The following is a 24543-nucleotide window of genomic DNA, read 5'->3' on the forward strand; positions in this document are numbered from 1 at the left end:
ATCGCCACTCACCTAATATTTCATCTTAATTTTCTGTTTATTATCTAATTTACACTTTCATTTATCTTATTGTTATTTCAGCAGTGTTACGTATCACTCTTGTCCTAACGCGTTCGTTGTGATATTCAGTAAAGATATAATAGGGGTTTTCTTTTTAGCAAGAAAATCTTCATTGATCCCTTTCTTAAAAATCTTTTTTCACCTAATACTGAAAATTATAGTGTTATAAGGAGACTGAATACAAGAGGGTGACGCCCAGATAAGAGGGTTAATTATATTTAGACCATTTCTAAAAATACGAAATTACACGTTTTTTAAAAATATAAAATTACACTCTTCTAAAAAAATTTTTGAAGTTATATTTACACTCCTTCAAAATTTATTTACACTTAACCTCCTTTCATTAAGATTTGTATGAAAAATGATACATTAACAAAAATAATTGCATAAATTTCAAGTTTACTCTTTATTTAATGTTCCCATATAATGATTTTGTACTTATAAAGAATAAAATATAATGATATCAACTTCCCTCTCTCTCTCTCTCTCTCTCTCTCTATCTATATATATATATATATATATATTATTTATCCTCTATAGGTACAAAAATATACAATGAGAATAATAGATAGGGGATAGAATTGAAAATTGAGATAATTTTTTTTTTTGCTTGCGATAATATTTTTTGTCCAAATCCTAACAGAAGGGGGGTCAAATGTAAACACAGAATTTTCTGAGGGGATATAAATATAATTTCAAAATAATTTTAAAGAAAAGTATAATTTTATATTTTTAGAGACCGTTTAAATATAAACAACAAAAAAAGGGTATCCAAGGTGTATATACCTAACTTTAAAAACATATACAATGGGGAGTTGAACATAATGAAGTAAACAATTGAACCGACCATGGCCTAACTATAGTTATAACAAACAACCACTGGAGCTATGTCTTGAATGGGTGTTTTAAGGGCAATGTTTAGGTCCACCAACTGGTGGTTATGTTTTCAAAACACCAAGCTAACAAACAGCCTAAGCTAAAGACATGTACAAACAACCATGGACCAACCCTTTTGGCTGTTTGACAAATTTTTTCATTGTAGAAGTTTCTAGGCAATCTTATTCTTGGGCTTGTAACTTGTCTCCACGTGAGAATGGTGGCATAAGTGAAAAGGAATATATACATTTTTTTTTTTTAAAAATATGAATATTCAAGAATAGAGCTGGGTTGGTTTGGATGGATTGGATGGAGAGTCATCATTGTTTCTTTATGTTTAATTATTATATCCCTTTTTTCATTGTTCAATGATAAGGAGGGTTGCTGCTGGTGCTGGTGTTTTTGTTTGTTTGGGATCTTTGGAATCAGTTTTGTCTCCATTTGTTGGGGAGACTCTTCGGCTTTTGAGCCCATTTCATCTCTCTTTCCAATCATTCTCTTGACCCCTTTTCTTGCTTCCCCAGTTGAGGGCAGCCCACAAGTACAAGGAATGTTCTTGCTATTATTTCCTTTTCTTTTTCTTCCAGGTAACTCTTAATTTATGTTTCTTGGATGTAACTCTGATGATCATGAGTTTGTAAGAAAGAGTTGTTCTTCATGTTTGTTTCTGATGTGGGCTACTGAGACTTGATTGCCTCAACTGAATTGCATGTTGATGATGAATGGATTCTGGTCATCTTAGTTTTACCGGAACAAAGATGATGAATTCTGGACTTCTTCTTCTTCTTCTTGTCTTTTGGGGTTTCCATATATGGAATGGAGCTCAGAGGACTTTCTTTCTGTAAAGAGAGAATCCTGTGTTCCTTCATTCTTGTTTTTCTCAGACTTCCCCACATTTTTTGGGCTCCTATTCATCAGAAGAATTATTAAATATTTTACGGCTAAAAACCTCTTACTATCTCTTTTGGTGATTTATATGATCTTGTATTGTTTACTGGAGCTGTTAATGCAAGAATTTTGTCAGAAAAAAGATGTGGGTCTTAGGTTGCAAGAATAGGAAAAGGGATGTTGTTGGATCTGCTTTTTATCCATAGTGGGATTCGGATATCAGTTTTTCTTTTTTCCTGCCTCTGGTGCATCATTTTCACATTGACAAGATCAGCCTGCATTTTCTGAGTTCCACTTTTTCTTTCTCTCCAGCTACCAAATAGTTTCAATACAGTCCTCGAAGAAGATCTCTTTGTGATGGTTTATCTTCCACTTGGCCTTTTTCAGCTGGCACCAACAATTTTTGAAGGAGTGCCGTGCAACGATGGCTTCTTTTTATCCTAGTGAAGGAGATATGCTTCCTACTTCATATATGCTGAATCAGAAACTTCCTTCTTATCCGTCATCTGAAATTGCTAACAATAAGGTATATGTCAGCCAGCCTTCGGCTACTTTATCCTATGCGAATTTGTTGTCTGGTAGCTCTCTGTCTACTCATGAACTTGTCGAAGCTGAATCTGTTGGAAGCAGAGACGAAATGGTGTTTATCCCTCCTAATAGTGTTCCAACGGGAATGCAACAAATTGATAGGCAGTTGAACTTTACTCCTCGTTATTCAGATGGCAATACAGTCATAGCAGATACTCATATATTTTCTAAAGAATCAGTGAATGTCAACAGTTCTGAACCAATTCCACAATATCATGGTTTATCTCTTAGCTTGGGATCTCAAGAACCGCCACTCGTGCAGTTGCATTCAGATTTGAGCCAGTACACGAGCTCTAGTCTCTGTTCATTGTTAAGTTCCGATATGCAATCAGAGCTCCAGCTCTCTCAAAATAATAACCTCAAGAGTGTGCAGTACCTATCTTTCGATTTGGCTGGAAAGACTCAGGAGACGGTGAAATATGGAGCTATTAACAATTTTGGGAACTTGATTAGCTCCAAAGAAACGAGCTTTATACCGTCTCCGCATCAAGCACCGGAGTTCACAGGAACATTTTGCAACTCCAAGTATCTTAAAGCAGCTCAAGATTTACTCATTGAATTGGTAAGTGTTCATAGAGCTCCCAAACTGTTGGAAAAATTCCGAAACATGAATGGTCAGGATAGCTCCACAGGGACAGATTTGAAACGGGACGGGTTCTCTGCTGAGCTTCAGGAGTCAAGTAACAATGCTCCTCGTGATCTTTCCCCTTCTGAACGCCATGAACTGCAGAATAAGCTGACAAAACTATTGTCCATGTTAGATGAGGTAAGATGATTATCTCTACATTAACAATTGATCGAGTCCTTCCGTCTGAGTTTTTAATGAGAGGAGGCTCATTATCTTTTACATGTTCTTTTCTGTGGAGCAAATTTGCCTTTGTTGCCATGATCTTATCAGTATCAGAAAGTTTTGATTAATTTTTCATCAGTTACAAACTTTTGCCTATTTGTCTTATTGATCTAAGATGGGATAAGGCTTTAAACATTTTATTCTTGTTATCTGTCGGTTCTCATGTCAAATCACATTCAACTGTTTAATGATTTTCATTAAAGAACCTTCTATACCTGATATGCTACATGAATAAGGGTATACAGAGATCTTTGTTGTTGACTCAGTGGGGAATTGTTATTAAATCCCAGTTTAAGTCTCTGTGTGACTTATATATGCATGTTTGTTGCATATTCATTATCAGTTTCTTTGCTTCTTGTGTTTTTGATGTTAAGCAATAATGGTTTAACGGCCTCTCGTTGTCTGTTTCTTTTGAAGGTGGATAGAAGATACAAACAATATTGCCATCAAATGCAAGTAGTCGTATCATCATTCGACATGGTGGCTGGGCGTGGTGCTGCAGTGCCATACACGGCCCTTGCCCTTCGAACAATCTCCCGTCAGTTCCGCTGTTTGCGTGATGGAATCAAGAAGCAAATTCAAGCTACTCAGAAGAGCTTAGGAGAGCAAGATGTTAATTCACAAGGTGTCCTATCACGTCTGCGCTATGTGGACCAGCAACTGAGGCAACAAAAGGCACTTCAGCAGTTTGGAGTGATGAGACAACCTTGGAGGCCACAGAGAGGCTTGCCTGAAACTGCTGTCTCAATACTTCGTGCTTGGCTTTTTGAGCATTTTCTTCACCCGTATGTTCTTGACTATTTCTATTTCTTCTTACCAGGGGCTATCTATTGTTATGGAACACCGCTCCTAACTACTATTTTTTGATCAATCAACAGTTATCCTAAAGACTCTGAGAAGATTGTTCTTGCAAGGCAGACAGGATTGACCAGGAGTCAGGTAAATACCTTCAAGAGAGAATCATAGCAAATGATATGGCATAGACAACTATTGAGCTGTCTCCTACGATTGTGTATTTACTTGAGTTTATTCAAATCTGAGCATACCATAGTCTAAAATAGAGTCAAGTACCATGATCATAATATTCCTGATTAAATCAGGTGGCGAACTGGTTTATCAACGCACGTGTACGTCTCTGGAAGCCCATGATCGAGGAGATGTACAAGGAGGAGTTTGGGGATGCAGAAACTGAACCAAGATCGTCACCAGAACATGCAACTACAGCTCAAGAGACTTGTGCTTTTGATGACAGAGAGGAAGAGTTCCAGGGGAACTTATTCACTGCAGCCGCAAACAGCAATCAACCAATGCAGTCCAATGAGTCAAGGCCTGATTTCATGTCCAGTGGACACTTGGCCTATGAGAATGGACCTTATCAAGGTAATGAAGTTAATTTTAGGCTAACTCATATGCCAAACGAACAAATTGTTAGTCTGGCTGGGAATAGCATTTTTTCTGATAATAATGCATCAACCAACAAGACTGGTGACGAGAACGTCATAGATGGTAACATTGGAAATCAAGTATCGCTTGCACTGGGGTTGCAGCATAGCGAGAAAGATTCTAAGTCGACAGCAGATGGAGTTGAGGCAAAAGGGAACGACGCAACATCTTCTTCCATGGTTCTTGACAAAATGGATTATTATTACGTGGATCCGGTGAATAATCAGAACAGGTTTGGCAATAGTCATCTCTTGTCTGATTTTGTGGCATGATGAAAAGGGTGGTTGATGAGATATATTTCTTGGCAAGTTCACAAATCAAATAATTTTGTGTAGAAATGATGGAAAAGTCCAGATTAAGAAGGTAGGGGTGTGTGTGTGTTGATAGTCTGTTTTGTATAGCATGTAAAGTTGTTGAAACACTTGTTTGTAAAGGGAACCTTATACCTGTTCTTGTATGTTAGGGTTATACAGCAAATCTGCATACTAACTAAAGTGAATGTTGGAGAGGAATTCTTTGTAATAAGTGAATGTGTAATTTTTCCTTGCATTGGCTGTAAGAAGTTATGATTCTCAAGTATAAATAGAGCGACCTGACGGGTTCGCAGCATGTTTTGTTGGATCCAACACTCGCCCCAACTTCATCTTTGCAAGACCCAAATCTGTCCTGCCTCAATTTCATCTTCATTTTTTTTGCAAGCAAATTTAAGGAAATAAGATTTTAATTAACTAAAATCAAGATTTGAGATGTTTTCTCCTTTTTTAAAAAAGTGGGTTCTTTCTTTCTTTTTTTGTTGATTTTTAAAAACATTCATTGTTTTTTTTTCAATCTCGTCATTTGGTGGCTAAATTCTATTGACATTGTTATACACAAGTGCAATTTCTACACCAAATGAAGATGAAATATGTTTATGCACATTAACCAATTAGCAACCACAAAAATACATGCACGACCCACAATAATTCAGGTTAATTTAGATGTTTTTAAGATGTTCACAATGTTTAATATATATTCATTTGGATGTTTAGTGGTTATACTTCTGCCCACTTATTTTCTATGCAAGAGTTGTGCCCAAGGAACGAGATTGGAAAATAAAAAAGAGATTTAGAAGATTTTTCAAAATCAATTAAAAAACTAAAATAAAAGTAACCCTTTAAATAGCCAACATAACTACAAAATCAAGAATGCCAACTTGGATGCGTCAAAGTACAAAAATAGAAACCATTAGCTCAGCTCAGCATCCAACTAAACTAAGCAGCCCATCAAACCAAGAATCCATCAGCACATCAAAAAACAAAGGCAGTTCATAACCATGAGAACCCTATTAATGTACATATCTGTTTTATTTTCCATTGATGATTTGTGAAAGCAGTGTCCTTTCAACATCTCCGTGGATGACAATAACAGGGCAAAGATGAAAAAGGTTAGATATTCCCATATGTACACAAATTCACAATCAGACAATGTTAAAACTGGGAGTGTGCAAAAGACAGTCCACTTTTTCCTTGCTTTTTTTTTTTTCAGATGGCAGAAATCCCCATTGCAGCAGAAACAAAATTTATCATATGGGCTCTCTTCTCTTCCCTCTCTCTGTGAAATAGCAAGAGAGAGAAGTTTAGGGTGAAAGTGCTTTTTGAGTGTCCCAAAGAAATGTAACAGCAGGCACTAAAGCTGAAAGCTTGATGCTTTTACCTTGTTGTTTTGTAGTCAGGGAAGAGAGGGGGGACCATTAATCCCCCCTTTGTCATTTTCAGCAATTTCACTTGGTTAATAGCTACCCTTGCTTAAAGATGTTTGCAGAGGTCTGTTTACAATAGCTTTTATAGCTTTCTGCTTGCTGACATAGAGGGGTAGGGTACCCTAGACTTCAGAAAAAAAGAAACACAAGACAGCATAAGAGAGAATCTTTGCTTTCCTTGTTGAATGAACTATTATCAAAGGTATGTTTGTCCCAACACTTATAAACTGCTCTATTGCTCACCTAATGCTGCCTGCAACTTCTTGTATTTATCATATCAGGGCTTAAAACTTTGTTTCAAGGGGGGATTAATAATGTCACTTCACAGTGTACTCATCCTCTTTTACCACCCTGACCTCTCTCTCTCTCACTGTACCCTTTTTCTTTCCAAATTTCTGCTTGCAATCTATCTGTGCTGAAGAATGCTTTTCATTTCTGAGACGAAAATGAAAGATTTCTGTCATCGTTTTGTACTTGAATTTACATCACGAGGTTTGCTCTTCTTCACTCAGTGTGAAAGTGATTCTTGATTGTTGATCTCATCATAAAATCTTCTTCTAGACTTCAACTCAGTTATTCAAGACTGTTGCTGCACAACTTCAAATTTACCATTTATCTGTCACTGGAAGATCATTTCTTCCATTTTTTCCATAACCCCTTTTCTTTTCCCCAAGATCAAGAAACTGTTGTATTCAGGAAAGTTTTCTGATCAAGATTCAATCTCTTAAAGCCAAGTGAGAGCAAAAAAAACAAAGTGTTAATCAAGTAGTCAGTATGGTTTCAGAAGATTCACCCTCAAACTCAAATTCAAGTATTCTGCACCAATTCATCATCTCAACCTCCATTGCTAATCAAAACCATTTTGGGAACCAGCATTTTGATGCTTATGGAGCAACAGATTCCGTCTCCAATAGCCCTTATCCCCATTCTCTGCCTTTAAGCATTCAGTTTCTTGGAGACAGAATTTCTAGATCTGTGGACCTTGTTCATCATGCCCCTCATCTATCAGACGATTCTGATATAGGCCACGATAGGCGTCTGATGGATCTTCTTGGAAGATCAACTGAGGCAGCTCAACCAGCTCAGAGGCTTTCACTGTCTTTAGGCTCTGTCCCATGCAGGCAAAGGCCCTTAAACTCAAGCCTGCTCAATCCCAGCTACCTAAGTTCAGGAGATGCAGCAAGAGAATCCTGTAATCTGGGAATTGACCGTGTGATCAACGACTACTCGTTCACCGGAACTGCTTTTGCTTCACTGAATCAATCTTGCTCGACTTCGTATGGAACTGAATCGTTTGCTGCTGCAATTGGAAGCTCAAAGTACTTAAAACCAGCTCAGTCCATTCTTGAAGAAATGGTGAGTGTTGGAGGGAAGGACACTGATATAAGCAACCAGAGATACGTCGAGAAGCTATCCCGTGGCAGTAGAAAAGGGTCTCACGGGCTTTCCTCCGAGCTCAAAGCAGAGCTTTCCAATGGTGAATTGCTGCCTGAAAAGCATGGAAATTATACCAACCTTATAAAGCTTCTCGCCTTGCTGGAGGAGGTTAATTCAATGATACTCAAATCATTTCTTTCCTCTTTTCATAAGCATTTTATCCTGAATGTCCAATTCTTGCATTTGACAAACAGGTGGAAAGAAGATATGAGGAGTATTATCATCACATGGAGGAACTGGTCTCATCATTCGAGGTGATAGCAGGTTTAGGAGCTGGGAAATCTTACACTGCCCTTGCACTCCAGGCCATGTCCAAACACTTTTGCAGCTTAAGAAATGCAATAGTATCTCAAATTCGTGCAACGAAACAAAAGATCGAAAAAGAAATGCCTAAAATCAGCTCAAGATTGTCTCAACTAAGTCTGTTTGATCAAGAGGCTAGGCAGAATAGAATTTCCCTTCAACAGCTTGGACTAATGCACAATTCGCGGCAAGCGTGGAGGCCTATCAGAGGGCTGCCAGAGACTTCTGTCACAATTCTTCGTGCTTGGCTCTTCGAACACTTTCTGCATCCGTATGCATTTTGATGTCGAAATTTCTGATAATTTCAATGTCATAGCAAATTCATGATTGGCATTCACTAATGGTTTCTTGTGTCTTTCAGTTATCCCAATGACTCCGAAAAGCTCATGCTAGCATCACAAACAGGCTTATCAAAGAACCAAGTAATGTTCTTTTATGCTTTCAAAATGATCTCCATTGGACTTATACCCGCATCCTTGTAATCAAACATCAAAATGTGGCTTTGTGGAATGGAAATTTCCAGGTCTCGAATTGGTTTATAAACGCAAGAGTGCGACTATGGAAGCCGATGATAGAGGAAATGTACAAAGAGGAATTTGCAGACTCTTCGACTGAATCAGATCAGCTGTTGACAAGGGAAGGAGTAGGGGACTCGGCTGAAGAGTTAAATTGAAAAGGATGGTTCAAAAGTGCAAGACCTCAAAATGGATGAACAGTAGTTCAATATGAATTGGCTGTTTTCACTTGGAGATATCACTGTTCTTGTTCTTGTGATCTCTAACAGCCAATTCAGGCACAGTTGCTCAATATTCTGTCCACTCTTTTACGATCGAGTTCACGTAAAAACGGAATCATATGATGCGTTCTTCTAATTCTCTTTTTCTGCTAGATAAGTTCTGAGTTTTCTTGGAAAAGCATGATCAATAACCTGAGGTTCTTTCCAGCACTCTTTTCTTTTTTTTTCTCGATACGATTCATTACATCATTCGCTACCATTCATGTATAAAACCTGGTTATTATTACATCAACAACTTCAAATCAAATACCTTAGCATTGACAAAGTATATGAACAATTGAGTCCTCGTGGAAATTGATTACTCAGCATCCTAGTTTATGTTTGGACGACAATTTTGCCGGGGAAAGAAAAAACAAAGAATCAGATGATATGAACCAAGAAAACCATTCATTAGATACGAAAAGATCGATCGTAGACCTCCCTCCCATGCTCACGGTTGATGATATATATACAGCCATGCACGTCTCCTGTGAGTGAAGAGGACAAGAACTGGGGTTCGTCTGGCGTTTTCAGATTAATTTGCAGACATATGTTTTGGTGATTATTCAGACTACATCGATCAGATGAAGTTGTATTACTTATACATACAGTTAGGGTTGGACATTTTCGTGCAGAAAAAAGCACCATGTCCGGGTCGATCGAGTTCATGCTTAGTGTTTTAGAGATTTCAGTCCGAATCCAAATGGAGCAAAACTGATTCGAGTAAAAAATTTTCATGTTTGTATCTACTTATCCTGTTGTTAATTTGATTATCAACAGTGACTACAAAGCATTTCACGATTTTATAGTAAAAAGTTAATTTTACTACAACTAAGATGGTGTTAATTTAAATGCGCTTAATTATAAGTTTAAAAATAGTTTATAAGATGTTTGAGGGGTAAAATATTATTTTAGTCCCATAAAATAAGGATAGAATTTTTTTTTGATATCACAACTATCGTAGGTGACATTTTTAGTCCCATAAAATTCAAAACCACGTCTTTTTCGTCCCAAAAAATATGATTTTTTTGGCCTTTTTGGTCGCGAACTTACAACATCTTTTTGTCCCAAGTAACGTTCGTTTAATCCCAAAACCACAGCACACGTGACTTTCAATTAGGGACTAAAAGCAACACCTACCATAATTGTGGTACCAAAATAAATTCTGCGTTTATTTTATGGGATTAAGAAAGCATTTTGCCCGATGTTCGAGAGTTTATAAAGTGAAGAAAACTATTTAGTAGTTTTTTTTTAAAAAAAAAACCTTATAAAATCCAAAATAAGATATTAGGAGCTTGTAAAAGGAAGTAGTTTTTAACTTATTTTTAAAATAATATATATATATATATATATATATTAAACACACACACTAACAAACTCCTTTAATTACAAAAATTGCTATTAATAATATTTTATAAGTTTCATAAACTTATGTTATCAAAATATTTCAAAGTGTTCATTATAATGCATTTTAAATAAACTTAACCAAACCTAGAAACATACACCATAAATAAACTAACTTTGGCGATCGAAATTTATAAAAATCCATTGAGGTCTCATTTTCTGATCGATTTTGTGATGGGACAGCAACCAATGGCGACTGTCACAATAGTGCAAGTTGTAAAATATCCGTTGCAAATTGTGATATCTTTTTAATTAAAAATATATATTTAAAAGATTTAAATGTCGGAAAAGTTTTTGCAACGACACGCGGTTGAAAAAGGTTTATTCGCATTGCAATTTATGTCCTAAAATTGTGGATGTAACTCCAATCGCAAAAGGTCTGTCATTTGCCACGGAAGCATCAACAGATAGAGATGGCTATAAGAAATGTTAAAAATTGTTAGAAAAGTTTTGAACCCGTCACAAATAGTGTCACAATTTGCGACTTCTCTTTTCCTGCCCGAAATTTTGGACAGCAAAATATTTGCAATGTTCTTTTTGACTGTAAGGCAAAGATTTACTCTAAAATGTTTTTTGCGACCACATGACCGGACTTAGTGGTGTAATTTGGGTTCAGCAACTAGTGAGTGGTTGTCGGCTTTGCTGGCCGTGAACTACCTCTATCGGATCTGGCCCCCAGAGCCAAATATCTTTCTCTTGTTATCATTTTATTTTTACTGTATCTCTTTGATTATATTTATTAATATTTATATAATATTGGTTTGTAATATAAGGGTTTTTACAACCCATAATTCTATGTAATAGTTGATTAGGTTTTTTATTTCTTTGGGCTCACTAGTGGATATACCCCAATAAATTATTATTATTATTTTTTTAAATTGTGCACCAATCATAAACCAAGTATATTATATTTGTCATATAATTGATTCAATTTCGATCAAACTCAATTTAAATTAAACTTTTTCAGATAGGCGATAGTCGGAGAAATCTAAACATTTTTCCTTTATTTCATGAAAATTCAGTTTGTCTACTAGTGATGGAATGAACCTACATTTTTAATTACAATTTTGCCCTTCAGTATTCTTTTTTTTTTTTCCAAAAAATATTACTTATTCATATTTTATTGAACATTTTGAACTTAATTGTAAAATAATAGCATTTAAAAAAAATATTTATAGAAGAGTATAAGCAATTTATAAAATATATCACTTGTTATTATAAAAGGATAATCTACTTAAGAAATAATTTATTAATTCAACAAATATATATAATATATTTTTGCAAAAAAAAAAAATTGATTCTAATAATAAAATAGACAAATCTATTTAATCATAATTCATGTGTCATTATTTTTTCATTACTCAGTGAAAGAAATTTTTTTGAATTAATAAAAATGTAACTAAATATCAAACTAATACGACTTTTTGATTACCATACATACACATATTTTTAATACTAGATGAAAGAAGTACTTTAATTTAATAATAATTAAAACTAATTATTAAATTAATAACGTAATCGAGTATTTGGCAAAAATACTACTCCATCTAAAATTTTGATAAATTTTAATGGTATGTGTTCGATAAATTTTGAGTTTACAAAAAAAAATTATAAAACAAGAAATACATGCACAAATGAATTTTATAATATCAAATAAGAAATTGATACAATCTTCACACACAAAAATAATTTCCCGATTTTTTGCTCCGATTATCAATATAAAGGCTGACGCTTGTTCTTGAATCGGATGCACAATCTTATCCAGACTTATGAAAAAAGATTACGAGCTATTTTCAAATATAATATCAAGCCTTGAGGTCCGATGCTAATGAAGATGTGGAACTCGTGGTTGTAGAACTTCATCGTGGAAGAAAATTTTTGGACTTGGTTTTTTTTGTGGATTTATTGTGGCGTGCAATCACTTGTATGTGGTTGAAGCCTCTTTCTATAGGAATGAGCAGGGCTTAGGTAGTTTTGGATTTACTTCTGTTGGTTTGAACACCATGAACTTTGATATAAATCAGTCTCCAAATAGATCGTATTTGAAATATAACCTAATTTAAATAATTCAAGATCACAAGGTGTGTAGTTAAAGAGTTTATATCCGAGTTGAGAATAATGGATTCACTCTCAAAGCCATTAAGGATATATTATGATAATTCAATTGTTATCTTTATGGCTAAAAATAACAAGAGTGGAAGTCGAAGTAAACACATCGACATTAAGTATCTAGCTATAAGGGAACATGTTAAAGAAGGTTTTGACATGTCTTTTTGAAGTCAGAGCGGACATGAGATAAGCCATGGCCACGGCTTATAACATGGCCATTCTCTATCCAGTGGACGTCTTATCAGATGTGTGCTCTCTATCTTGCACATTTGTTATAAGTCGTGGGCACGGTTTATTTCCGCATGACAATTTTACTTATGTGGTCCACTATCCAACTTATACAACTTTCGATAACCGCAGGTTAAATACACATGATACATTTTTTGACAGCAATTATGTTGGGATATATGTTGTTGTTTAGATGATTTATGTTTTGACCATCTTGTTTTTTCTTACATCATATGTTTATGCTTACAGGATTAGCTTCTTACGTACGAGTGGACGTATATTTAGAGCAAATACATACATATATATAAATACACAAATATATATAGGGATAATCTTGATATTGGCATAATTTTAATTAATTTTAACAATTCTACTCTATAAAAATTACTTTAATTAATTTATACACAGAGCACACATATATATTAAAAGAAATAAAAAATATAATAATATTTAAAATAAAAAAATTCAATTCATAGTTCTGAAATTACCCGTCTAGTCACACACTAACTCAATACCGATGAGAGGACCATATATGCATGTGAAAGAAATTGAGTTTGACAGCAGATTTCATGAGGTAGATTGATGGGCTTTTGCGATGGTGATGGAGGATGTGGATGAGGATCTAATTCTACCAAGTTTGTACCTTACCATCCTCACAATCTTGTAAAACCAGAACGCACTCACTAGCTGTAGCCCCAACGCCATTGCCTGCACTTATCCTAATTCTCATTAATACTGTTATTGGTGAAATGAAATAACTAAAAGGGTAAATTACGTTCACAATTTTTAAGATTTATGTTTAAGATAAATTACAACGGTCTCTCCTTAAATTTGTCATAATTACAAAATTACAGATATATACCCTTTTGAAATTGACCATCATCTAATAAATATTCTCTCGTAACAGTCCATTAATGAAGGTATTTATTAGACAATCGTTAATTTCGTGGGGGTGTTTGTAATTTTTTAAATAACGAAAAAATATTTGTAATGATGATAAACCTCGGAGGAACCCATTACAACTTACGCTTTAAAAAATTACAAGTACAATTTTGTATTTGTTATTATAAGTCCACCTCTTATTCAATGACGAAATTCTATTAAAAACACCCTTTGAGCACATTACGTTAATATTCTTTGTAGGGTGTATTTGTAATTTTATAAAGAATAGAAGATATTTTGTATAATAAACTTAAAATATTAGAAGGAGTGGGCGTAATTTAAAAAAGTAAAAATATGGGAAGAAATGAATGACCTTAATGAGAAGTGGGTTAGGAGCAGATAGAGTGACGTAGGTGAGATATGGTCCACCAATCATCCTTGCCATTGAGAATATGAGTGCGAAAGCTATCTGCAACACCAAACTCACATTCATTATTTCTCTTTTTAGTTCAACCACTTGTATGGGATCAGATTTTCAGGCGTTATGTGTATTATTATTTTTTAAATAAATATAAAATATTATTTATATATATATATATATATATATATTGAATAGGATAGGAAATGAAATATAATTTGCAACAGGAAATCCAATCGGCGTTTGTATGCTCATGATTCACACTCTCTATGCATTCAAACATCATGAATGTATGAAGAAATGATGATAGGGAAGAGGGACTAACATCAGCAGCCAAATTGAGATGAGTGTCTCTGTATCCAACCTCCTTCAGCATCTCCCTCAAGTGCAGAAATGGGCTTGAAATTTCTGTAATCCACAACGCTCCCACCATTTCTGTTCCACACTACATTAATATTCAAGATTTATTCATATATATATATGTATGTATATATACAGCTTCTTGGAGTGGGTGGGGGTGGGGGATACTAGGAAGAGAAATGGTAAAATTGAGGAAATGAAGGTTACCCTTTGATAGGCAAGTCCAGCTACAAGGCCAACAATGCTGACAAGATGGTGAATAGTGTTATCAAGCATGAACACTTGCTTGTCAAAGAGGCAGCACACCAAGTCATATATCAGGTACCCTACTGTTACTGCTAGTGCTTCCATCTGTTTCATGTTCAACAATGTTGTTCATGTCTCCATTCTTTTATTATTGCAAATTTTATGTCAATTCAAGACCACCACCTACTCTTATGTTTCACCTTTTCTGCAAAATTCTCATCCTCCAACTAAGTTTTGCCCTAGTCCCGACACGTTCTTTTTAAATCTTAATGCAGAACATGGGAAATTGGCTTTTTTTTATCGAATTTTTTTTAATTTAGTCTCATATATTATGATTTTTTTTCATATTGTATTTTATAAATTAAAAAAAAATCAATATTAGTTCTCATGTGTATTTTTCGTCCAAATTAAAAAAAGACCATATTTGACAAAAATTGCGATTTTCCCACAAAACACCAAAAGAAAAGGAAGCACAATACAATAAAAACCCACATACACAACTATCAAATATGTAACGTCCTTACCATGAGCCAACGAGACCAAAAGAGAAACAGAAAATACCTGCTTAGGAGAAGATCTTGAAGCCAAAGGGCACAGTGGGCAGCTCCAATCTTGAACAGAACGAGAAGCCAACACCACAGCCAGAGAAGCGTGCACCGACGAGACAATGCGGGTGCAGAAATCGTAAGACCGCTTTGGGAAAACCTTTCTTGTTACCAAGCACAACGTTGTCCATGATATTACACTAACCACAATCAAATATACCACGTACTCCTCCATCAATAATCCCAGATTCCTGCAAAACCCAATGTTTCAAACTTGGAAATCCTAAGGAAGACTTGGGCTTGAGAATTGATCAACTATATAAGGTGTCATTAATTGATGCGTGTTGGTTGGTAGGGTTGGTCGCCCGAGGCTTTAATTAATTGTTTTCGTTTCACCAATCTTGTGTCGACAGCACACGTCATGAATTAATGAGCTTATCTGTAAATTCACCTCCTCAAATCCAATTAGGTATACTTTGATTGCCCAAGTTAAATCATTTTTTCCCATTTTATTTTCACATACAAGACACTATATTGGTAGTTGGAGAATATTACGTTGCAATCGTGACATGAAACTACACATAAGTACATACTTGTCTTTCCTAGAAACATATTACAAATGTCCCTTTTATAGGGTAAATATTTTAATTTTTCATCCTGAATATACTTTCTTTTATATAAATTTTGCTGCTTTCCTTAAAAAATGTTCACCTCAAAAGTTATTTTGTTTATTAATTGCACTTTTTAAAGAATTTTCAACATGTAGAATGTTGCGATTTTTTTAATAATTTAATTCAAGAATGTTTGAAAAATCGAGTAATACATGAGTTAATTTGCTGGATATGGGCAAGAAGTGCGTGTTGCCAATGAGTATACAATTCAAGGGTGCCAAGGTATTTTTTTAATTTAATGTTCCATTGTGCAAAATCACTATAATTTCAGGACACAAAATGCTAATTACCTTGTTTATTTGAGGTAAAAAAAAACCCACCCCAACACCCCACCTATCCTACCATAAGCATTTTTCATGCAGTTGTGCAAATAAATGCAACTGATTCATACATTGTATTGACACACTTATGTCAACATCAAAATAGCTGTCCATGTTGTGTGTATGGGAAGTACGTAGCTCAAGTGTTTTAACGTAAGAACACCAATGCTATTTGGATATATGAAAACTATAGGGTTTGATTCATTATACGGGAAAATATCAAAAAGTCTCTGTAAAAATTTAAAATTAAAAATTATTCATATGTTATGAATAATGATTCATCCTGCTTCAAGTTTAATTTTGGGTTTTTTTTAGAGGCAATAACTAAAATGTCCCACCATATATATGAGGAGAAATTCTATATTTATATAATATATAATATAAATTTTAAACAAAATATACCTATAATATATAAAATTAAAATTTTATATAGAGAATATTTTTTTAGTCCGTTAAATATGCGCAATACTAATTTTAGTCCAATAATTATACCAATTTTTATAAGTTCATTAAGTTTCAAAATTGATGAAATTTAGTGTTTCGGTGGCCGGAATTTTGATTTTTGACTGAAAAATAACATGGCATGCTAATTGGATATTTTTGGGGGAGTTTTTAATCCTATGTGGCTTTAAAAAATGAGTTAGATGACATGTTAGATACAATTATATTATTGTCTCCTTTACTTAAAAGGATTGAGCTTCATATCCTATTAATCAAGGTTCATTTTTTATTTTCTTCATTTAGCATAAGCTCAGTATTAATGTAATTGACCCGTCATTAATTATAACAAAATATGATTGAAATTTTGAATATCTATCTCATCTTAATTACATCATATAAAGTAAAAGAGTCCTATGTTTATTATTATAAATAAAATTATTATTTTTAAAAAATAATAATCAACCCCCACCCCACAATCGGCTCCCCCTTCTCTCACCCCACCCTCGCCCTGCAAAGGGGACAACGGTGATGTCATTCCCCAAACTAGGTCTAGGCGACATCGCCGTCCACTTCTGCGATGGGTAACGGGGATCACCCTAACTAGTGGGCGATCGTTGCGCCCAAGGGTGAGGACCCTCCTCCGCAATGGCGGTGGTGAAATCATCGCTGTCCTTTTTTAATAATTAATTTAATTATAATTAAAAATATTATATTAAAAATATTAATATATTATTTTTAAGATTTATTAAATTATGTATATTATATATTATATAATATTATATATATTAAATTTGAGAGAATCGCAAAATTTAAAAAAAAAAAAAAAAACACTTTTCAACCTCATAGTCGCAGTCAACGCTTGTGTACCACCAACTCTAACTTCGAATTCATATCAGCGAGGTGTAATTGATACTTTATTTTTAATAGAAATTTTTTTTTTAACATTTTAATATCATAGGATGCCCTTATATGTTTTTCAAAAAATTATACTATTTACTTTATTTAAAAAATTATGTATATATATATATATATATAACTAACGTGTGCATTTTAATTGTAATAGAAAATATGAAAAAGTTAAATAGAAAATCCAATTCAATCATTTTGCCGTATGATTTGTGATTTAATGCCAATTTGATATGTATAGTGGGCCAGGCCGACCTACTATCGATATGAACCAGTTGCAAAAATCCCAGTTCAATACCAATTTAGTATTGCAATGATTGATTTTGGGCTTTTAAATGAATTTCAATTGGATTTATTTTTAAACTCAGATCCGATCGTTGAATCAGAAATTCTAGTCCAAGATCAATTTAGTGTTGTTCATGATTGATTTTGGGTTTTTAAATGGACTTCAATTAAGTTCATTTTTAAACTCAGGTCCGACTCCTGGACCAGTCCAGTCCAGGTCCAACCCAAGTCAAATTGGACAAGTTTTATTTTTATTCTTTATGAAATCGAGGTATTTAAATAATTAAATTTTTGATTAAATTTTATGAAATAACTAATAATAAATTAAATAAAACAAAAGTTTATAACTCAAACTTTTTTGTTTTGGTGTTAACTCAAACCTAATGTACAAATTACTTACATCTCTAAATTTACATCTAATTACACAAATACCTCTTAAGTTTTATAAAATTACAGATATATTTTTGAAGTGGGCATTAGTGCAATGTACTCAAAGGATGTTTGTCTAAAATTTCGCTATTGAATAAGAGTATATTTTTAGTTATAACTACATTTTAAAGAATGTACTTATAATTTTATAAAAATATAGACTATTTATGTAATTAAACTTATTCTCAGGGGTGTTAACATAATTTTTTGTCCTTAAAAGTAAAGAATGATATAACATAAAGCTGGTAACTAATTCTTGAATAATTTATTCATTTAAAAAAAAAAAAATCCAATGTGTGTGAGGTCAGTGATTCAGTCACGTTGCACCAACTTGAGGGCAAAAATAATTAAGTAATCTCTTAAAGTGGGTCAATTACAATACACCACAATATATAATTTCTATATATATACGTGTGTGTGTGTGTGTAAATTAATGTGTTAGCTTGTCTTTAATTAAGTTTGTATTATCAATTTCTTGAAATACATATGCAAATTGTAGAAAATTATTTCATTAATTTTTATTTAAAACGTAATTTTTGTATATATGACGTGTATATATTAAAAAATATATAAAATATAAAAAAATGGAATAAAAAATTGCAATTTGCGAATCACGAGGGTTAAATCACTATAACAGTGAAATCTAGATTGTGCTGAAATGACATAACTCAGTCTAATTTTCTACGTACGATTCATATTAAAGAAAAAGAAAGAAAAAGAAGAAATTCCCAAACTAGCTTCTAGTTAAGGATTTTATTTAGGGTTGAAAAATAAATTAGACTATTCGATTGAAATCGATTAGTAAAAGTTAGTTTGAATTCGATTTTGTTAGATTTAACAAAGCAACAAGCTTGAAAAAAAGTTTGGTCGATAAGCTTTTGAACCGGTTCGAGCTCGCTTTAATTTGATTAATTAAAAAATAATAAATTAAAGCTCGATTAGGTCACTGATCAAATCAAGTTCAAACATAATTTTTAAAGTTGGATAATAATTTAATCAAGTTTGAATAATAACGTGTTGGATTCGACTCGAATCATTTACGATCATGTTTTATTGCAAATTTATTATAATTATTTCATAAATAAAAATAATTCTATATTAAATTTTTTTTTTTTGTGGGTAAATGTAAGTTTTATTAATAAAACAAGATCGTACAGTACAACAATGCTCAACTGGTGGTTTCTCCCTCGACAGGCCAAGGGATACGCCATAATCTGTATAACGCACATGAACTAACAGAACGAGATAAATTAATACTGATAATCCTCTGTCTAATATCTTTCACAATAATGGTGGCTATTATATTTGGTGGTTGCTCCGTATGCTCAAAGCGTATCAAATTTATAATTGTATATTAATTTAGGTAGGAAAGGAGTTAAATTTGGTAGGTTATGTCTCCAGCTGACCAACTGATCATCTAATTACATGATTTAGAAAATAAAAGCATATGTAGCTAGCTAGCAAACATTACCACCACAACTTGATCAAACCACTTAATTTGTCTCCACTAATTAAACAAGAAACAAGAAAAGGACACAATTAATAAATTAAATTATATTAATTAATTATGTTAAGCTTTTACTAATTACCTTAATATTAATAGACAGAGACAGACATGTACCTGTGCTTTCATCACCACCCATGCTTATATGGGAACAAATTTTATTATTTACAATTATTAATTTATTCCTTAACATTCAATTATTAATCTCTCATGTAATTAATTTCCTTTTTAAATATATATTAATTTAATTACTATTATGAGTCTTTTCACCTCATATATATAAGATAGAGATGGGCACACTACAAAAAAAAAAAAAAAAAATTGATTAGTCCCTATAATATATATCATCACTGTTCAAAAGTTGTATTAAATCAATGATATTTATTACGATCAGATAAAATTGAGAGAAAATTAATGACGGTTAATCAACAATTCATATGATGTTATTTATGATCACCAAATTATTTGCCATAATTTTTAGCTATAACAAATATTCTGGATCGCTTGCAAAAATAACGACTAATAGTCATTATACAACTTGATTAATTATTATCCGTCATAATTTTTTATTTTTAACCATAATAATTACCATAGTGAAAATTCATATTTCTTTTGACATCGATCAAAGGAAATTAATTGAGTTCTTCCACACCTCTTTAGATTTGATATAATTACAAATACATCATTATTTTTTGAAAAATTATAAATACCCCATAATTTAAACGTACGCTTAACAACAAGCATGTCTCTATCTAGCTTTTGTGGTGACTTCCCACAACGCCTTTTTGAATTATGAATTATATAACTTTTTTAAAATATTTTGTTGGACCAATATGCTTTATGTATTATTAACTTTACCACTCACAATTTGTGTTCTCAAATATATTTATTTTGAAAAAATTAACAAAGATAAAATATTAATTTTCACTGCATGATCTAGAAATTACATAATTAATTTTTATTTGAAGCAGTATTTGTAATTTTTTCATAATTATATCAAAATATAATAGACTTGGCTAGCTATAATTTACCCTATAAATTATTTAAATTTGACCATATCTGATTTGAACTAAAATTTGAGCATATTTAAACAAAATTGACATATGAATCACATTTTGTGTTAACTTAATAGTAGTTTAATAGATATAAGAAACACATTAAATAAAATGACTATTCACTGCAATTTTTAATAACTATGAACAAAAAATCGTGGTAAATATCTTTTATTGACCACGATTAAGTAAAACTAATACAAAAACATAAATTTTCCACCATCACAGATACCACGATCAATAATCGTTGCTTCGTCGTGGTCAATGACTATTTACTACAACTTCTATTTTGTAATTAACTATGACAATTAATCATAGTTAAATGTTGTATTTTCTTTATAGTGAAAAAAAAAAGAAATTGACGATTTTATTTAATAGATATAAGATGAGTGGAACCCTTTATTTGGTATTTGACTATTATAAGATATATATGTAGAAGCAAGTGAACAAGATTAGTCAAATGAACCATCATGTGTTATAATTATTAATTATTATAATTAAATAGATGAACACATCAAACTCAAAAGTCGGTGTAGAAAATTCAAATAAAAATAGTAATTAGGAGTAATTAAAGCAGTTTAGGACATGAGGATACAAGTGGGGGAGATATTATCACCACTAAATACTGACCCATTTACACACCAAGAACCCCATCTCCCCCTCATTAATTTTCTACTTCTGATCATTGAAACCATAATATAATTGTAATTATATATTAAGTAATCCTTTTAACCCCAGATCCTAATTGAACTAAATAATAAAAATTACAATCAAATTTGCCAAGAAAATCTTGATCCCGGAATCCCAATGATGATGATGATGATGATCAGTAATCAAACAGCTCAGCTGAGGCCATGATGGGATGTTGGGTAAGCCCCATCATGTTATTCCATGGGTTGTTCAACACACTATCACCAAATCCCTGATGCTGAAACTCCTCCGCCTCGAACATGCAGCTTCCGCCCCCCACGGCGGTGGAGGAGTTGATGTAATTCAAGATCTCGTTCAAGGACTGGAGTCTTTGCGTTAGCTCCATCATCTGAGCCCTCAACACCGAGTTCTCAGCCTCCACATTCACATAGTGCTGTGTGGTGACGTTCATGCTGCTCAAAATCTGGCCGTTCTCCTTCTTCAGTTGAGCCACCTGAGCCATCAGATCATCCAAATGCTTCTGCTTCCTCAGCCTGGACCGCCGCGCCGACTCCCTGTTCGACTGCATTCTCTTCCTCTTCCTCTGATCCATCAGGTTCCTCAAATCCTCCTCAGAACCGGAGTTCTGAATCGGCGGCGAGCCGGAGGAGTTCCCACTGGAAGAAGCCATTTTCGCGCGTTTCCACCAAAAGGGTCACCGGATCGTATGAATTACGCTTATTTCTTTGATCAAATAGTAAAAGTTTTCAAGATCACAAAAATATATATAGATATATATATATATATATAGATATGTATGTAATTAGGGGGTTGTTTGGATGGAAGGGTAGTTAACTTATGAGAAAACGTAGAACCAGTAGAGAAAGACAACAGAGAAAGATTGAACAAGATGGGTCCTGCGCCTGAGGGAAGAATTGATCATAAAACCGGACCTGAGGATTTCACTGAGTACAGGAGACATCAATCTCAAACATCAACAACACTTTCTGCAGCATCAATATATATATATATATGTATGTATGTATTTTTCACAAGATTTTGAACAAAGTTTCTGCCTATTTTCCGGCAGAGTAGCAGCCCCAAAAACGGGCAGAATCTGCCCAGAAATCTAAAGATTTTTGGACAAAAACGAGCAGAATATGCCCAAGAAACGAAACAAGAAAAAGGAGGAGAAAACAAGAGAAGGAAATCAATTAAGACAAAGCTTTAGGGAGGGAAGAAAAGAGAAGAGGAAGAGGTTTTTGAGGAAGGGGAAGGGCCTGATTTATAGCAGAAAAGGGTGGGCGACAAAATCATACAAAATCCAAAAAACTTCAAAAAAGGAAAAAAAGATGGAGAGAAATAATTATCATTATCATATTTTAATATAATAATAATTAAAACAAAATAGAGGAAAAGGTGAAGGGCTTAGGAATCTGGTGGAGGTGGGGTTGGGTAGGGTGGTGGTGGTGGTCGAGAGAGTGATGAGGCATGTGGGGTGGAGAAATAATTCCGCAAACCTCCAACTCCAGCTGTGTGTCTGTGTATGTGTTTGTGTGTGTGGAGCAAAATACGGTGACGCTCCCATCCCATTTTTACTGAATTCGATGTCACCAACTTCATCCTCTCTTCTGACAATTACTATACTTTTACCTTGATTTCAACAAACTCTCCCTTTCCCCACTATTAATTACTCTAAAACTCAATATTTTATTGCAACAGTAAAAGGTTTTTTTTTTGTTTTTTGTCAAGCCTCCGAATTAGGTGTGAACGAGTAATTTAGATAATTTTTTCAAGACAAAATCATAAAATTTATAGAGTGTTAAAACGGATAATATTTATTTAACACGAAAATATAATAGTAAACCGTATTATTTAATGTCGTATGTGGGAATGAGGTCATATCCATTCCAAGCCTCTTGTCTGGAGTTGAAAACGTAGGCAAGTATCACATATTGATTACAGACATTGTGGCCTCTTCTTCCTAACAAGATGCATTTTCAAGATGAAATCACTAAACGTATGTGGAGTTAAAGTGAATAATATCTCATGTAATGGGACATCAATCGAATCGCAAACCACATCATTTATATGTTACATCAATATCCTGTATTAGTATTGCACTTAGGCGTGTGTTATATGTAATATTATTTTTAGGTTTACTTTAATTAATGTTCTTTTAATTTTTAAAAGGACGAGTATTAATTAATTTAATTATATATTGGTATGATATCAAAATGTGACAGAAAATTCTCGTCTAATTTTTACCATTGGGAAGTGGTACGTGTCAAATGATTGTTGGCGAGGAATCTAGTGGTGGATGGGTGGGGGTGGGGGTGGAATTATTAGAAGAAGAAGAAGAGGGGGTGGTGGTGTTGGCTATGAGGAAGTCATGGAACTATTCCTTGGACTCTTTCACCAACTAAGAAAAAGAGAGGTCAAAAAGCACTCCCACTGTTTCACCGCACCTCAAAACGGACATACATCTTTACCTTATCATAAGTGTTTGTCTAAACTTTTGTTTTTGTAATAAACGAATAAGTCAGTAGAAACAATTGTGAGTTAAGTAAATGGTAAAAATTGAAGGTGTTTGAAAATAAAAAGTTAGGTAAAATTGTATTTTTAGTCTCGTAAGATAGAAGATTAAGTAATTTTAGTTCTTTATTTTATAAAATTTTTAAAATGGTCCTAAAATTAGAAAAGTGGGACACATTTAATTAGTTGTCTGCTATATGAAATTTGCAAAACGATCTTAAATTAAAAAAATAGACATATTTAATTATTCCTCTGTTTTATGAGATTTTTAAAATGGTCTCAAAATTGAGAAAAAGTAGATACATTTACTCCTCTAGTTTATGAGATTTATGTGTTTAAATGTGTCGACTTTTTTCAATTTTGAGATCATTTTGAAAATCTCATAAAATAGAGGACTAAAATTGTTTAATCCTATTTTTAAATGAAACATTTTTTAAAGAGTAAAAAAAACAGTATAGGAGGTACGTGAGAATGGCATTTTTATCATATCAATGTTAAACTATTTTATTAGCGGTGTTTTTGTTAGCCCTCATACTTTAAGGGTGTAAATACGACCAAATGTATAGTTCAGAGGTGCAAAATGCATTTAAACCCTATTATAAACGATCACGACTCAAAAA

At 33.3% G+C, this 24543-nt stretch overlaps 4 protein-coding genes across 7 annotated transcripts; 2 read left to right on the forward strand and 2 right to left on the reverse strand.

Moving 5' to 3' along the window:
• Positions 1 to 1066: 1066 nt before the first annotated feature.
• On the forward strand, positions 1067 to 5331 carry LOC105166087 (BEL1-like homeodomain protein 7). Of its 3 annotated transcripts, none has more exons than XM_011085314.3 (5): positions 1067 to 1523; positions 2212 to 3178; positions 3680 to 4047; positions 4141 to 4201; positions 4363 to 5331. In XM_011085314.3, the coding sequence occupies exons 2-5, from the start codon at positions 2249 to 2251 to the stop codon at positions 4975 to 4977; spliced, it is 1974 nt and encodes a 657-aa protein (XP_011083616.1). In that variant the 5' UTR covers positions 1067 to 1523; positions 2212 to 2248; the 3' UTR covers positions 4978 to 5331. The 3 variants fall into 3 exon arrangements, with proteins under 3 accessions (XP_011083616.1, XP_011083614.1, XP_011083613.1); XM_011085312.3 differs by having other exon boundaries at positions 1068 to 1523; positions 2137 to 3178; XM_011085311.3 differs by lacking the exon at positions 1067 to 1523 and having other exon boundaries at positions 1542 to 3178.
• Positions 5332 to 6600: 1269 nt separating this feature from the next.
• On the forward strand, positions 6601 to 9129 carry BLH11 (BEL1-like homeodomain 11). The gene is made up of 4 exons (XM_011085315.3): positions 6601 to 7988; positions 8075 to 8454; positions 8545 to 8605; positions 8707 to 9129. The coding sequence occupies exons 1-4, from the start codon at positions 7218 to 7220 to the stop codon at positions 8854 to 8856; spliced, it is 1362 nt and encodes a 453-aa protein (XP_011083617.1). The 5' UTR covers positions 6601 to 7217; the 3' UTR covers positions 8857 to 9129.
• A 3990-nt stretch (positions 9130 to 13119) lies between these two features.
• LOC105166089 (uncharacterized) lies at positions 13120 to 15456 on the reverse strand. Of its 2 annotated transcripts, none has more exons than XM_011085317.3 (5): positions 15167 to 15456; positions 14567 to 14603; positions 14325 to 14434; positions 13955 to 14050; positions 13120 to 13407 (listed from the first exon to the last, which is right to left on the reverse strand). In XM_011085317.3, exons 1-5 carry the CDS (start codon positions 15383 to 15385, stop codon positions 13267 to 13269), a joined length of 603 nt encoding a protein of 200 aa, XP_011083619.1. In that variant the 5' UTR covers positions 15386 to 15456; the 3' UTR covers positions 13120 to 13266. The 2 variants fall into 2 exon arrangements, with proteins under 2 accessions (XP_011083619.1, XP_011083618.1); XM_011085316.3 differs by having other exon boundaries at positions 14325 to 14444; positions 14567 to 14710; positions 15167 to 15452.
• Positions 15457 to 21291: 5835 nt separating this feature from the next.
• LOC105166092 (bZIP transcription factor 44) lies at positions 21292 to 22688 on the reverse strand. The gene has a single exon (XM_011085319.3). It carries the CDS (start codon positions 22077 to 22079, stop codon positions 21585 to 21587), a length of 495 nt encoding a protein of 164 aa, XP_011083621.1. The 5' UTR covers positions 22080 to 22688; the 3' UTR covers positions 21292 to 21584.
• Positions 22689 to 24543: the final 1855 nt, after the last annotated feature.

Source organism: Sesamum indicum, linkage group LG7 (genome assembly GCF_026168435.1).
Source record: "Sesamum indicum cultivar Baizhima isolate 11 linkage group LG7, ASM2616843v1, whole genome shotgun sequence".
Lineage (NCBI taxonomy): Eukaryota > Viridiplantae > Streptophyta > Magnoliopsida > Lamiales > Pedaliaceae > Sesamum > Sesamum indicum.